Source organism: Tamandua tetradactyla, chromosome 19 (assembly GCF_023851605.1).
Source record: "Tamandua tetradactyla isolate mTamTet1 chromosome 19, mTamTet1.pri, whole genome shotgun sequence".
Lineage (NCBI taxonomy): Eukaryota > Metazoa > Chordata > Mammalia > Pilosa > Myrmecophagidae > Tamandua > Tamandua tetradactyla.
In genome coordinates this window covers 37,424,625-37,441,299 of record NC_135345.1, presented here as the reverse complement: position 1 = coordinate 37,441,299, position 16,675 = coordinate 37,424,625, and the positions used below count along the sequence as shown (strand labels likewise).

Genomic DNA, 16,675 nt, shown 5'->3' with positions numbered 1-16,675 from the left:
CATTGAAATGCCCATTAAGTCGTTTTAGCATCAGTTATGAGATTTTCCCCTTATAAGGAGCATCCTCCAACTTATTCAAATGTCTGCAGTTTCTGTATTTGTGCTCAACTTTATTTTCTGTTTTTTTCACTACATTACAATTTATTTGTTTACATTCTTGGCTCCCCCAATAGACTAAGAGAGCCTTGAGGGCAAGATCTCTTTTTTATTTAGGTGTTTAATAAAAGGTTACTGAATCAGTGTTGTTGGAAATGGAATGTTTTTTTCATTTAGGTTATTTTCTTTGAGTCTTCTGGGTATTTGTGTTTAAATCATTATGATGGAGACCTTGAGTTTTTTTTAAAGATCTGCTCTTTAAAGAATGTACATGCATTTTTTCTTTCTAGGCTCAGAGTTACTGGGGAAAAATGTTTTGCCATCATGTACCTGAAAAGGCAAGATGCCATTGATCTTTCCGCCTTTCCAAAAATATTGCTAATCATTTTTATAGCAGTTAACAATGACTTTAGCTGTATTTTTTAAAACTAGCATCATAATATCATCATTATTTTGATATTGTACACTTAACAGAAGCCTGAAACAACTTGCACCCAAATATTCCACTTTTGATTGCATTAAATCATATCTTCAGAAGAAATCCAAACATATATCTAACCAGTAAATCATCAAACACATTGGAGAACAGTTCATTGTCTTTTTAAGTTATGTATTGTATAATCTTTATTTTGTAGGCATCTGTGTTGCGATAGTTCACAAACTCAGATGGATTGGATGGCCAGTGTTTTTATTGCCCAGGTATGATATCTGTTTCAACTATCCAGTAGAGTATAATAGCTTTGTTTATGGGAAATGTTGTAGCAATGGTAATTTTTAAATAATATTGTACTTAATATTGGTTTTATGTATATACAATTGGTATAAACTTTCATTTGTCCATTCACTTTTAAAAAAATACATGAGAATCCAAATTTATCTATCACGCTTTAAAAATGAATTTATCTATTGATACTTTTTCCAGCCCCAGCAGCTCCTAGGCTTAGGAAAGATAGATTGAGCTTTTCTAAGCTGCTAGCCAACCAGAGTTCTCCAGTGGATTTTGGTTTAGAGAAGTGTTCCATTTTCTTTCTTGTTCTCCCAAAGGACTCCTATTCCCCTCTCCTGCCTTTCCATGAACAAGGGAAACAACATTTCTTTAATACTTATTGTGTGTTAGATATTTCGTAAGGATCAACACATATTTTCTTTGCAACAACCTGCACATAAAGTTGGAGATATTTCACATTACAGATGAGGAAATAAAGGTCAACACATGTTCTGTAATTTGCTCAAGACCAGGCATTTATTTAGTGACTTAAATCCAGTAGTGCCTGAAGTCAAATGTTTATACTCAATTTCCCATTTAGTCTCCTCTGTAAAGGAGGACTCATTCTTTAGGGGAAGGGTTAAATAGTTCCATTAACAGAATTGCTTTCTTTCTGCAACCTTGTCTGGCTGAATTCCCATCAATACTTCCCACAAGAGCATTGAAATTCATGGTAACGATTATATTGCCACTCTTTATTACTGAGGATGTACCTCCCTATTTCTCTTATAAGTGAGAAGTTAACTCACCCCAAAATCTGCCCTGTAGTTGTTTTGAAAACCATTTTCTCTGCCATTTAGTTACTTAACCTTCCCAATGGTTAAACAACACTGCTCTTTTAACCCAGTTTTACTGTTACTAGCTGGAAGTGTGTTTGTAAGAAAAGACTAGCTGCTAAGGCTTTGAGGACACTTCTTTTTGTGGCTTCTTAAAATTCTGATATTCCAGCCCTACTTAAGAGAACTAGATTTGAAGTATTTTAGTAAAATTGGAATCATAAAGTCAAAAGCTGTTAGGACATCTGTTTGTGGTACAACTAAATTGTTGAGTTTGTTTTCATAAATGCACTTGGTAGACTGTATAGTTGAAAGTCAAAGTATGAGTAGTCAGGGAGCAGAGAAACAGGCTGATTCTCTCTCTGTCACCCATCCTTAGCCAGGACTAGAGACTCAGCCCAATTGGGCCCGTCCCCTGCCCATTCATCTTCTTGGGATTATTGATCTCTTTCCTTAAGATAAATGCAAAGACCTTCCTAGATTTAAGGATTTTAATATCTGTTCTCCAAAGGGGAACACACAGGAATTTTGTTTGAAGTATAAGCACACACAAACACACACACACACACACACAAACACAGACACTCACATACAACATTCACATGCAAAATAATCAATAGTTAAGTGTCCTTATTTTCTGTTTTCTAATGCCTTTGCTACCTACTACTCCTTACCCCCAGGACTTGCAATGAGTTCTTCATAGTGCCTGGAATTCTTTCCTAATATCCACCCTCTCCTCATCCCTGCCTCAGAACTCCTCTAGATATCAGTTTAAAGGTTGCACTCATGGAGAAACTTCCCCCAAACTTGAGAACGATTATACCTTAGGTTTTAGATGGCTGTCCTTGGCATCCCATACATCCCCATTGTAGCACTAACTACAAAGCAGTTTTGTTTATTATTTATTTCATGCTTATCTCTCTTACGAAAATGCAAACTCTATGAAGGGAAGGAATCTGTAGTCTCATTGACTGGTATCTACACCACCTTAACCCATTGTCTCATACAAGCATATGTTCAGATAATATTACATAAGTAGGAAAGAAGGAGGTTAATAAACCAGTGAGCATAAAATTTTAAATGATAAGCAATGTGATAAAATAAAACAACAAATCAGTTCATTAAAGCTAGGGAAGGAGAGAATATGACTGAGGTAAAGAAGGGTTGTACTAATTGAAAAAGGTTCTCAGCAAAGTCCTTTACAAAATGAGACCTTTAAGAAATGATGCAGTGAATCACACAGGTACCAGGCAGAGGAGCATTCTGGAGAGAAGAGCCAGAAATTACGAGGTCTGAGATGTGCTAATGAACTTGGTTTACTCCACAAACAGCATGAAGGTCTTTGTGAGAAAGATTGTAAAAGATGAGGTAGACGGGATCTAGTCAATGTTTAGGAGTTTGAATTTTGTCCTATGTGTAATAGGAAGCAAGGGAAGGATATAGTCTCATTTATATTTATTAGAAGAAGAGACAAATGTTGATTACTTTGTTGAGGCAGCAATGTCAGGGACCAGAGGTTGAAGCAAGAAGAGTAGCTTCGTGAAGGAAGGTGGCAGCTCAGATTAGGGTGGTAACAGTGATGGTAAGACATGTTCAGATTTAAGAATATTTTGAAGGTAGAGCCAATAAGGTTTGCTGATTGATTAGCTATAGCAGTTGCAAGAAGGAGGAGAAATGAAAGAGGTCTAGTTTTTCAGCCTTGAACAACTGCTGAATGCAAGTGGCATTATTTGAGATATAGAAGGAAATTGAGAGTTAGGTTTTGACCACATGAAGTTTGGGATGTGTGTGTGTATATATGTACACATACACTAAGAGACAGGGAGAGAGAGGAAGGGAAAGAAAAGAAAAAGAGAGATGTAAAGAGGAGTAAAGGATTAAATCCTGACACATTCCCAGTGGTCAAGTAGAAGCGAAGCAACCAGTCCGAGAAAGAAGGAGGGAGGAAAGCCAGGTGGTGTATATAGAAAATTCTTTCAAGGGTATTGTTATAAAGCATAGATAAATGAGCTTGTGGCTAGATAAATACAAAAAATCGAGGGATATATGGGGATTTTAATTTGTTTTTTTATGATGAAGAGTATATCCTTTGCATATATGCTGGTGGAGACAATCCACTAGCTGGAGGGAAAAATGATAGAGGAGGAAAGAGGCCCTGAACAGAGATGAGGCAGTGTGATTAAGTGACAGTTGTTCATCATTGGGAAGGGCATTTTATTGATTGCAAGAGAATCTTACTTAAATGGCTACAGATACAGGGAGAGAGGTATATTTCATAATGGAAAAATGAGATTTTTGAGTGATTACTAATACGTTTTATATTAAATCATGAGGAGGTATATGAAGTATAAAGACAGAGGAAATGGTGAGAAATAATGTACAAGAAAAAGGAAGCTGGTTGCCCTATAATAGAAGTTCAATGTAGCACTGAATACTCACTTCAGATTGAAAGTCAAATTTAAAGTGAAGTAAGCCTCCTGAGTAATCTTTTTTTTGTCCCCTCCATCCATTTGGCAGGCATCCTAGAATAAATAGAATTGAATTTAACTAGGTCTGAGACTTTGCCAGGCAAGTCTGATGCAGAGAGAAGTGGCACAGCATTGACGATATTTGCAAGGGAGTGAGTAGACTGATTGACCGTGAAATCTAAGCCAGAGAGTGAAAGAAGTTGCAAAAAATGTAGAAAGTAGAATAATGGTGGGGTTGGATTAGAAGGCTCAATAAGGCTAAAGGATATTTTGATTAAATAAAACTGAATTAAGCCAGCTGGGAAGACAAGAGGTCAAAGTTAGAAAGCAGGAGGCAGAAATGGAGATTCTTTATGATTTTCGTTTACAAGAATGGTGTATGATCCATGCTGCGTGACTTTTGGAGTCCTTTACCAATAATTCTATATATGCTAAATCAGGATATATTACTTGGATCTAATGATTTCTGCTATTAGGAAAATTGCCTCTTGGATCAGTTCTGTCAGAATTTAAATAGCCAGCCTTCACAGTGCTGTATATTATGTCACTAAAAGAAATATGTCTTCAGGAACTGCATTTACTCTTAGGTTACCCAAAGTGTCTTTATGCTCTTACACAGTACACTGGTGATTTGAAAGTATTAGTACAGTTCAGAGGGTTGCCTAATTCCTTCCCAACTTTATGCACTGGGGATATCCCAATTATATAATATAAATAGTTATTTTTACCAAGTTTGGGGCCATGATGTAAAATAACATGAAGTTGGAACTCTCTCTCTGATTCAAGTGTTGCATAATCTAACATTGTCGGTTTGCCAAACCAAGATAAGCACTTGAAGGGTAGATGGGATGTATATACCCTAAGTCTAATAATATTTGCACCTATGCTGTAGTATTATTGAGGATTAAATGAGATAAATAATACATGTGCACTAAGCCCAAAACCTGGTAGTGTGCCCCTTAATATAAATGAGCTACTGTTATATAATGGATATGTAGTAAATATCTGTTGAATTCTTTGCTGTAAAATGCCATTTTAAAATTTTAATTACAAAATTATACAAAGAATCTGTTGATATCTTAAGAATTGAGGAAAATAAAGATTAAGCATTTAGCCATATGATTTACCAAACCGTTTTCATTTCATCAAAATGTCTTTGAAATTCTCCTTTTATAGTTGATATTCTTCATTTCTTTCACAGATTGAGATCTGAAAATCAATTTGCTTTTCCCAACTTTTGAAAACTTAATCTACCCTGAGGAATAAAAAATTCTTTAAAGATTTTTATTTTATATGCGTGTTTTAATGACTTATCAGTCAAGAGCTTATACTTTTACCTGAGGACACTTTTCCCCATTGCAAAATTAGCTTTTCTCTGGGCATATCTGTAATCACTCAGTCGGCCAGAATATGTAGTTAAAAATTTGAAAACAAATGTGTCATACTCTCTATTGTACAATGATTTTCAGTATAAATGTCTGTGTAAAAAAAGGTAACATTTCTTTGGAATTCAATTAGTTGAAAAAGTGACATTTTCCAAAAGGTCATAAAATAACACTAGTTTTTCTAATAACCATGCCTTAGGTTGATTTTTGATGTATAAAGTCAAATTATTTTTACACTAAAATCATCTGTGCTGTAGAGAGAAAATGAATATGTAGCTATTTGAATTACAGGGCCTAGAAATGTATTTTAGTATGTATTTTTCTCCCACAAATACATTTGCTGGTTTCTTCAAATACTTTCTCCCTTTTGGTTTGACAAGTAGTACAGAAGCATGTATTTGAAACATAGAATTTGAACTGAGACTTCAAAGCTCTGTTCACTTAATAGTTTCACTTCCTGGAGCAATGCTGCTGACAGAGCCAACATCGCAATTACAAATGACATTCTCATGGAAAGCAGATCCTTTGATAAGGATGTATGGAAAAGGAGCTGAGTGAATACATAACATAGTATACTGCATAATAAAAATCATACACCAACTGCAAGAAATTGTGTTTCCACAGCATGAAAATGACATATGCCCACCAGCTGGAAAGGAACGAAAACGTTCTATAACCAAAAATCCTAAAATTGGAGGTTTGCCTTTAATTCCCATCCAGCATGAGAGAAATGTAACCCAAGCCCAGAGAAATATTGAGGTAGGTTAAGAATATATTTATTTTATATTAAATTACAGCATTCATTTTCCTACTAATATATTAATGTGATTTAGTACATTAATTACCTCATTGGCTCTGAAAAGCATGTATCATAAAATCATATATCATGAGAACATGTTAAATATTCCCATACTCTTCAGGTTTTTTAACTACATGATTCATTTCATTTTAATAATGTCACTGACCACCCACTTAAATATGTTCAATGCAGCTTACTTCTGTATCTCTAAAATAGCAAGCAATTGTAAATATATAAACAAAAACTCTGGTTGTAAAATAACAGTCTCAAATTATTCTTACAAGTTTAATTATAATAGTCTTAGAATAAGGTTGTGGCAAAATATGTGGAGTCATGGTAACTAGACTTTCTAGTAACCCAGTCAAATTCCAGTTGTTTGGGCACCAGTGAGGTGTCTGTGTTCATTTAAGCATCTACAATATGACCCTGAGCAGAATTTGACATCTTTCATGATGTTTTTCTTCTCACCTTGAGGGGATGGGAGAACATAAGTAGCATCAATCTTGACATGAACTTCGACCTCTTTGGGGAAGGACATAGACTTTTAACTCTCAAAACTCATTAGACAACTTAGAACTAATGTGTGTTTCAATGACTTAATTGATGCCCTCCAAGCCAAAAGAAAAGTATTTAAATGGTGTTTTTAAATCTTTATCGAGCCAGGGTTTGGGATTAGACAATTTGAACCTTTTGATTGCCAAACTGAAATGAGTTTTGAAATACTAAAACCATTTTAATCAAGAGATCAGATTTTTCTTTTTTATATATTTTACCATGTATCTCTTTTCTTCAGCATTTATGGTAATATTCAGTTCCTCTAAAAGATGAAAGCTTTGAGAACAATGATTTATTTCCTTGTTGCCCGACCTAGTTCTTCTGCACTGTTGGCATTAAAGGAAAGAATAGGGCTCCATGAAATCATCACCTTGTCCCTCTTGCCTTTCTGTACCTTATAGTTATAGGCTTATATAAAAGTCATATAAAAAATACGACATGCCTATATACCACCCTCCCTCTTGTTGACATTTTGCAGTGGTGTGGTACCTTTGTTACAAATGACGAAAGCATGTCAAAGTATTAGTTAGCTGTAGTCCATAGTTTACGTTAGGTGTATTTCTTCCTATTTACCACCCTATTATGAACATCTTATATAGTGATGTACATTTTCAAGAAGAATGTCTTCAGGAGAAGTTTTTGGCAGATAGGTAAATTTGGTGACTGGGCCAATTGGCAGCTTCCCCAGTCCATGATCTGTCTTGCGTTCATGAGGTTCTGTGAGAAGTCATATGAGGATACCTCAGCCAGACAGAGAAGACTTTCTTAAAGAAATGACTTCTAAAATGAATTGAGTAAATTACTAGTAAGTGATCTGAATAAACTGTGGAAAGTACGTTGTTAGCAAAGGAAATTACATGTTTAGAGGTAAGCATAGTGCTTAAGAATATATAATCTAGAGTAAAGCTACCTGTGGCTTTCTGATTTATTCTCTGTAAAATCTTGGCTACATTACTTAGCTTATTTGAGCTTAGCCTCTTTAGCTTTAAGAAAATAGGCATAATAAAAGCCCCTATTAAAAAGGGTTGTTGTGAGGATTACTCAATATCATATATGTGATATTAGAATAATGCCTGGCACATAGTTAACATTTATTGAGACAAAATAATAAAGAACTTGGAAGACAATAGGGTGTAATTGATTATTTTCAAAATTTGTCATGCCTGTTATAAACTTATCTGTAAAAAATTGTTTAATGAGCAAAGGAGAACAATACAGTTGAACCAGAAGACAGTGACACAGAATCCTTTCTGTCCCCTGTCTCCTGTAGCCATCTGAGAGCACAGGGTGAGGTGGTAGAATGAAGCACATTGGTTTCAGACAGACCAATCTGGGGTTCCATTCAAAACTTCAGTTTTTTGGGAAAACTGTGATATTTCTGAGTTTTCTATTTCTGTATCTTAAAATACAGATAAAATACATTATACTTTAAATAATTATATGAAGTGTTTTAGCATCCTGACTTCTCGAGCAATGGCTTGGCTTAAACAATGGAAATTTATTTGCTTCTGATTTTGAAACTGAAAGAAAATCCAAATCAAGGTATCATCAAGACGATGCTTTCTCCCCAAAGACTTGGCATTCTAAGGCTGGCTGCCAGAGATCCTGAGGCTCTTAGCTTGTCACATGGCAGCATCTCCTGGTATCTCCCTTCTCTTCCAGTTTCAGCTTCTTGCCCCGTGTACACACCACACACACACACACACATGCACAAATATAGATGTATATGTATATTGTATATCTGAATTTCATTGAGCTTAGAAAAGAACCCAATAATAGGATTAAGACCGATCCTGATTGTGCTGGGGCCACTCCTTAACTGAAGTTACCTCATCAAAGGGTCCTACTTGCAGTTGGTTCACACCCACAGGAAGTAGTGCGTTTAAGAACAAGTGTTTTTCTGAGGTATATACGGTTCCAAATCACCAGATAAAGTTTAAAGCTTTATTGTAAAGATTAAATTGTGTTATAATTATATATGTTATAGCATTGGAGATATCACTACTCCAGTGAGTACAGTAGTGGAAGTCATTTAAGAAAGCTTCTCCTATAATCTGTACATATTGCTCATATTATTTTTGCTATCATGAGACCCTCATAACCATTGGCATACATCTTCAAATACAGTGGAAAATATATGAGGTTATGGACTAAAGTCATTTGAGTTGTTTGCTCTGAGAACCCACCGACTACAAGTCTGATGCAGGAACTGCTCTTTATTCTGCAGCCAGGAGATAAACTTCATTTCAAAATGTTATTTCCATTCAAACAACCATTTTTCTCAAAACACCCCATTACACAAACTGGCATCTCTGAACCAGGTTACCTCTTACTCTCCTACTTTCTTACCTCAGCCCTGTCTCCCTGTCTCCTTTCTTCCCCGTCCTGCACCTCTCTTTTTAAATTATTAATATCTTATCTTCTAAAGACATAAACTATGCCCTTCTTTCTCCTTCCTCAGGATCCATGCTCTTGACATTTTTCCCCATAGCACGCAGCACAGTCTAGTGCACCATGCTGTCATGCCAAGCACCCATGTTTTCCTTGTCTTCGTAACTCCCCCATCATCTGACTCTTAACAATTCCCTTTCCATCACTTTTTCCCATTTTTATACTGGGTTAAATCATCTAGGTTAATATGGGACTGTTCTAGTTTGCTAGCTGCTGGAATGCAACACACCAGAAACGGGTTGGCTTTTAATAAAAGGGGATTTATTTTGTTAGTTCTTCAAAGGAAAGGCAGCTAACTTTCCACTGAGGTTCTTTCTTACATGGGAAGGCACGGGGTGATCTATGCTGGCCTTCTCTCCAGGCCTCTGGGTTCCAACAACTTTCCCTGGGGTGATTTCTCTCTGCATCTCCAAAGGCCTGGGCTGAGCTGCTTGGGCTGTGCTACGTTGAGCTTTCTCATTTAAGCACCAGCCAATTAAGACAAATGTCATTCATTGCAGCAGGCACACCTCCTAGCCGATTGCAGATGTAATCAGCAACAGATGAGGTTCACGTACCATTAGCTCATGTCCACAGCAACAGAACTAGGTGCCTTCACCTGGTCAAGTTGACAACTGAATCTAACTACCACAGGGACTTGATCTTTTTCTTGCAATTTCAGTGTTATATTACTAATTGTTAAACACTGCATCTAAAAGAGCCCAAGTCTTTCTTCTGATACTTGAAAGATAATGAGAACTGTTTACTATTATATATAAAAGCACTTTATCTCTAATTTTCCTCAGGTAATAAATACCAAGTAAAACCTTTGTAGCATGATTAATAAGTTTGTAACCTCCCAATCATCTTGTTACACTATTTAGCCATCATTATCACTAATTTTCATTACTATTTGTCTCCTATTAATTTAACGTAACATTCTAATGAAACTTTGAAATCAAGTTACATACCAAATATTTCCTCCTACCAGAACAGAGGAAATGTATTTAGCTTAAGATGTATAATCAAAATCCAAATTTCTAAATGTAAAATGATTTATAAATTATATTTATGAAAATATTTGCATTGTTTTAATTTTTTCTGCTAGAATTTCATGTTTGGATCTGCTTGAGTTTTGGAAATCAACAGAATGTTATACATTATGAAATTTTTTTAAACCTTTCTTCATTCAAAAAATATTTACTGATCATTTCTATGTGCAGGTTCTGTACTAGTGAAAAAGTCAAACATTATCAAAAGCCATGTCTGTATTGAATTTACCTCCTAGCGGGGCATTCAAACAATCACAAGAGCTATGAATATACCTGGTATGTTAGGAATTAATAAATGCTATGGGGAAAAATAAAGTAGGGAAAGGTGAAGTGTCATCCTCTTTTAACTTGGGCCTCTGTAATTACTGCAGTATTAATGCTATCCTGCTTCATATTTAAATTATATTTATCTTTCATTTCATCATCTCAATCATTCATGACATAATATCATATTTTCCTTGAGATTTCTGCTTTCTATACTTGGGAATTTTTCTGAAGAAAGTTTGAAGCAAACTCTTCTGCTCATGATAAGAAAAATAACTTTTCTCCTCACCCTGACCCACTTTGTTGGGTAATATTTTCTGTGACTCCATACTCCTGTATGCTTGAGTCTCTGTTGTTTGTTCTTAGATCTGTGGTTTACTGAGTCTTAGGGATTTTGATGGATTCTGATGTACATTCTGACTAGAGGTTTCACAGTCACAAGATGTCCAGACCCTCCATTCAACCCTCCATATACCACTGCAGGAGTCACAACGTACTTCTGGCACAGCTAGGCCCTTACAGCTCACTGAAGGAGTTTATACTCTAATCCACTGATACGAAAGTGGGTTTTAGTACATAAATATAGACACATATCAGTGTTAGCAAAAATATACCTGTGAAATTCTGATAGGCGTTATGTAGGGAAAAAAGTTTTATCAGCAGTATGTTTGGAAATGTCTTTTATTTCCAAGCTGCTAAAACAAAACTGCATAACGAGTTGGCTTAACAAAGGGGATTTGGGGCTCCTTGTTTCAGAAGCTAGAAGGCTTGCTTCCTCCCAGGGTTGGTAGCATTCTGGACAGCCAGCATTCCTTAGGGTTCCTTGGCTTGTATGTGTTTCCCATCATCGCCACATAGTGATGTTCACTCCTTTGTTTCCAGTCTTGCACTGACTTCTGCCTTGCAGCTCCAATCCTCAGCTTTTCCTCAGTAAGTCCTCTAACAATAGGGCTAAGCCACATCCTGATTCCATTGGCCACACCTTAACTAAAAATAACTTCTTCAGAAGTTCCAATTTATAGTAGACTCACACCCACAGGAATGGGAATAAGATTAAGAACAGGTTTTTGTTTTGTTTTCTTTTGTTTTTTTTTTATCCCTGGAATACGTAATTCAACCTACCATGGGGAGGAAGATGAAACAAACAAAAAATGTGGAGAAAAAAGTTAGGCAGATTTCTCTGCCATAATACGTATCAGAGTCTTTAAGATGCTAATGTGCATTATGAGTCTCAAAGAAGTAACTGTTTGTAGTATAGCATGTTCCCCATCTTACATGACCATTGACCCACCTTTTTCCTCAGTGCTGCTAGTATATAACCTTAGGAAGTGTGAATCCACAAATGTGTGATACGCCTAAGTAGAAGTGAGTTGGGAGCAGCAAATTTGAAATGATATTCAATTCGAATAACTAGCATGAAAAACTGCTTTGAAATAGTAGGTGAAATGAGTATTCAAGTGAATTTCCACGGTCTAAATTTTACTTGATTTGGTAGATTTAAAACCGGTATATAAATTCTGACATGCCCCTTGTGTCAAAGTAAAGTTGGAATTCAAATCATAAAAATAAGCTCTTGTGCAGGAAACATCAAGTTTTATGCAGAATGTATTTTTTTAAACCTAAATCATGCGAGGTCTTGCTTTCCTGTGAGACGTTTCCATTTATTTTTAGAGTGCAAGAGCAGAGCTGGAAAGGCTGCGTCTCAGTGAAAAGCGTGATGCAGAGTCTGTGGATTGCAGCTTAAAGGAGAGAGCCACCCTTGTGGCCCACTGCCTGGAACACAAGGAGGAAAAACTTCAAACCCGAACCAGAAAACATAGGAGTTTCAACTGTTTGGAGGACTCAGGGGCTGAGTTCCCTCCTGTGCAACAAAAAGGCCACAAAAGCTTAAAGACATTGAGGAAGGTTGAGGGTAGGAATAGCAAAGCTACTTGGGACTCTGATAATAAATTGCCATCAAAGGTAATTGAAGAACTTAGTGTGGTTCTACAACGGACCAGAAACCTTCCAAAAGAGCTAGAAGGTGAGCACATTTTGCAGAAAGAAACTAAATGAATAGTTCCACAATTTTTGTGAAAAATATCATACAGTGTTCATGTGCAACGAAGAAGCTGTGAGATGATGGATGTTTTTTGAGATTCCTCTATATACACCTACACATATAAAGACCCAGAAACTATAAGATGATTGATGTTTTTTGAGAGTTCTCTATATAGACCTAAACATATAAAGACATTTTAAAATATATATGTATATATGTGCTGTGTAAGATTAATTTTATTTTGGGCTAAACAATGCTTGTAAAGTTCAACTGTATTATCTTTGTGTTAGAGATTTGATTACCTTGAGTTGCCAATGCTTTGAAAGTAGATTTCTGTTGTGCTATAATTTATGGACAGAAGTCTTGAACTGTACTGTATTGTATAAAATGCTGTGTTTAAATGAGGCATATAAAACTATTTGTAACACATTGTGCACTTTGAGAAATCTTGTATATTAACTTTCCATATATATATATATGTTTTTTTGTTTTTCTTTTTAGTTTACCTAGGGTCCACATTAGGGAAAAGAAAGGGAAGTAATTGAAAAAGGGGAGGATTTATTTTAGTGGCCACTTAACGGACAACACTTTTATTTTTTCAGAAAGGCAAGAAGTTAAAAAAATGCCCTAAAAACTTTTGAGAAGGAAAAGATTCATTCTACTTCACTGTCGACCAGAACTTGTTAATGGGAAACTGCTTATTTGAAAAAAAAAAAAAAAAAATCTAGTCTCTTAAGTATTTCCTAAGCATAATATTCAGTCATTAGACATGACTATGGCACTGACCACTCTTGTTTATGGCTTTGATGAACCAGCCATATACGTTCACTACACTTCAGTTCTTCTTAGGTGGCTGCTGAGGAGAAACTTACACTGTCCTGGCGAGGTTGCATACAAAGGACTGGACGCTGAGGTCATTTGCACTGTTGATGTCTTCACACAAGCACGTTTTTTAGAACTCCTAACTCTACTTGTGGTACGACCTTAATTCCTCATCGCTGGATTTCGTTGTTTTGATGTTTTTGTTGTTGTTTTCATTGTGTTGTGTCATTTTTTGTTATTGTTTTACTTTGTATGTTTGCTTTGTATGTTTCTTTGCTTGTTATTTTAAGAAATGAAATTTTTAAATTTTAATTCTTTCAAATGTCATGAGTTAGTTGGAAGAGCACAACATATGGCCATTTCTTTGGGGGGATATTTTACTCTTTATCTGAGAGCCACCCACTCTCAAATGCGTTTCTGTTTTAAATAAAGTCTCCTCCTGGTACCTAATGAATAGTGACTAAGCCATTTATTTTTGCTTCCATATAAATAGTTCAGGTAGTGAATTGGAGATTTGCCTAAGACAGACAGTGCTATTCTGTGCAGTACCTTTCATCAATTTCTTTTAAATTGTATTGTTTGGTGAATTATGACATTAAAAATTATTTTATGTATCTAAGCTTTTCACCTAGTATTTCTTTTCTCCTCTATTTTCTTTTTTCTCTCTTATTAGAATCTTTCTATATATATAAAGACCAGTCCTATACTTTGGTCAGTCCATAATGGTATGGTAATATGCTGTTAAATACTATGGATTTCTGCAGTGTAAAATACTGATCACGTATTTGGCAGTGGTAAAAATGAGTTTACCTTGAGTAGATGGTGTTTATTCTTTAATCCAAACAAATTGAAATTTCTAAAAACAAGGGAAACTTGTAGGTCAGTTTATGAATTAGGTGGCACTCTTGCCACTATTGGGGAACCTTTCTATACAGCAAGAAATCATGGCATTTAGGGAAAAAACCATAAATTATCTATTACTCCTAATATACAAATATAACTTGGCATGTGAGAATTGATATGGTTAGCCGTGTCTGCCTATTTGTGGGGAAAGTACCTGGATGTTTACCTGCCTCTTTGTTGAAACTTGAACTAAGATAACAGCTTCTGTTTCCCCCTTTCTTTCTCATACAATTGCTCCCATTTTTCAAGTGTAAGATAAGGGATAACAATGACAGCTCATATATTTTGAGTAAAAATTAAAATAATTTTAAATACCTCTTGAATGTGTCAGTTGTCTTTCTCTACTATTTTGAAAAGCTGAAGGTTGTTATTGTGAAATAAATAGATTGTTTTTCTTCTGTTTTCCTTTTTTTTTTAATTTGAAATTAATATATACCTCAAACTGGCTTGGTCATTTTTTTTCAAATGTATGATTGTTGTTCTTAAAATGATAAATGTATGCATACACCACACATTCTCACTTTAATTCTGATAAGCCTTTAGTTAATTAGTAGACATAGCTTTTAACATTTTTTTTTAGACATAGCTTTTAAACATTTGATTTCCAAACAAATTATGACCTGATGATTCATTAAGGTAGCACTGAGAATTCAAAAACAAGCAAAAAATAATTGAAGCAAAAATATGACTTGTATACATAACTATATTAGTTGCTGATTTGCTGATTTGCATTGTTCTAAAGTATGCATAAACTGTATATTCTAAAATAAGTAATTTTGAAAATGCATCAAATTTATTTGGACAGGTGTTAGCATCCAAATTTGTTTTCTCAAACTTTTTGTAATTGACTGGGGAGAAGGTAATTAAAACTTTTTCCACCTCACCAAAATTTGCACTAAAACTTTCATATTATCATTCAAATAAACCTCACTCAGCAGAAGACAGAATTAGATTTATATCTATATCTAAAAATAGATTTTTGTTGTTGTTTGCACAACAATGACATTTATCTCTATCTGAAAATAGAAAGCATAGAAATGAATCTTACAGGAAACTAATATTCCTCTTTAAGGTCTCATGGTTTTATTATTTTAACAAATTTATGGTAAGTATTCTAAAATATATCGTCTATTCCTATCTTCTCTCTTAAGGCTATGTTTTGAAATAACATTGTTTATAATTCAGATATCTCTGCAGATTTGGGACTTGCTATGGATCATTTGATTTAAGGTCAGAGCTCAAATGTCCTCATCTGAAAAAGTGGGAATAATACCTACCTTAGAGGCTTTTCATGATGACTAATGTTTACACATACGCACACACACGACACATACCTGACCCATAATAGAGATTTGATAACTGTTGGATTTTTTCTTAAAAAAACTTTTTCTTTGTTAGAGAAGTTGTATTGTTTACAAAAAACTCATGAATAAAGTACAGTTCCTATACACCACTTTATTATTCACAACATAGTGTAGTACATTTGTTATAATTTGTGAAAGCATTTTTATAATTATACTATTAACTGTAGTCCATCATTTACAATAGGAGTTACTGTTTGTATTGTACAGTTCTATGTTTGTTTTGATTTTTATATTTATTGCCTTTTGTTCAAAATTGTTCAAGACCTGTGGAAGAAACTAATATGCTTAGAGATTTGTATTATTCTAATGTTTCTTTCCCTGATTTAATTGTGTTACTCTTTCTTAATGATTTCCCAACTACTTAATGAATTACCTAATTAAAATAATGAGTATCCTTCCTTTTTTGAGATATGTTTCTTCATTGGTAGATGAATTTACCCTTTGTGCTAAGGAGTTTGTCAGGCTTATATTTTCTTGTATGCATTATGCTTATTATAAACCATTTCTTGTTTCTCCCTGAAGTAAAATTGTGAAATTACCTTATATAAATAACTAAAATGGAATGGTTTAATCAATAATGTTCTCAACTTATTAGGGTGACCCAGTTGATTAAGGAAATTAAGCGTTTAACTAATATTTTAGAGCAAGTTGAAATTACCCATTTGACATGCTAGACCAAATTACTAGAGGTGTAATTCTAGATGCAATCCTACTTCTAGATTTTTTTATATAGGATTTTACAAAACATAGTGACCTTCTGTTTTATTCCATCTCATAAAAAGTAGTGTGCTCAGAGGCCAAGAATACTGTATACCCATCCTAGATAAACACATCTTATCCAATATTTTATACTATTTAAAAAAGAATTAGGATTGAAGCTTATCTATAGGGCTTTTGTTGGATAACAAACTAAATTAGGTGACAAATGTTGTACCCACCTGTACAAAGGGATTC

General features: G+C 34.8%; 1 protein-coding gene across 6 annotated transcripts in view; it reads left to right on the top strand.

The window, feature by feature from the left end:
- The window catches only part of ARAP2 (ArfGAP with RhoGAP domain, ankyrin repeat and PH domain 2), a 267,935-nt gene extending 254,031 nt beyond the window's left edge, over positions 1–13,904 (top strand). For all 6 annotated transcript variants that reach the window (XM_077136560.1, XM_077136561.1, XM_077136562.1 and 3 more), the window contains 3 exons: positions 732–795; positions 6,116–6,250; positions 12,263–13,904. In XM_077136560.1, coding sequence (XP_076992675.1) covers positions 732–795; positions 6,116–6,250; positions 12,263–12,646 — 583 coding nt within the window. In that variant the 3' untranslated portion in view covers positions 12,647–13,904. The remainder of the gene's footprint in view (positions 1–731; positions 796–6,115; positions 6,251–12,262) is intronic.
- The last annotated feature ends 2,771 nt before the right edge of the window (positions 13,905–16,675 follow it).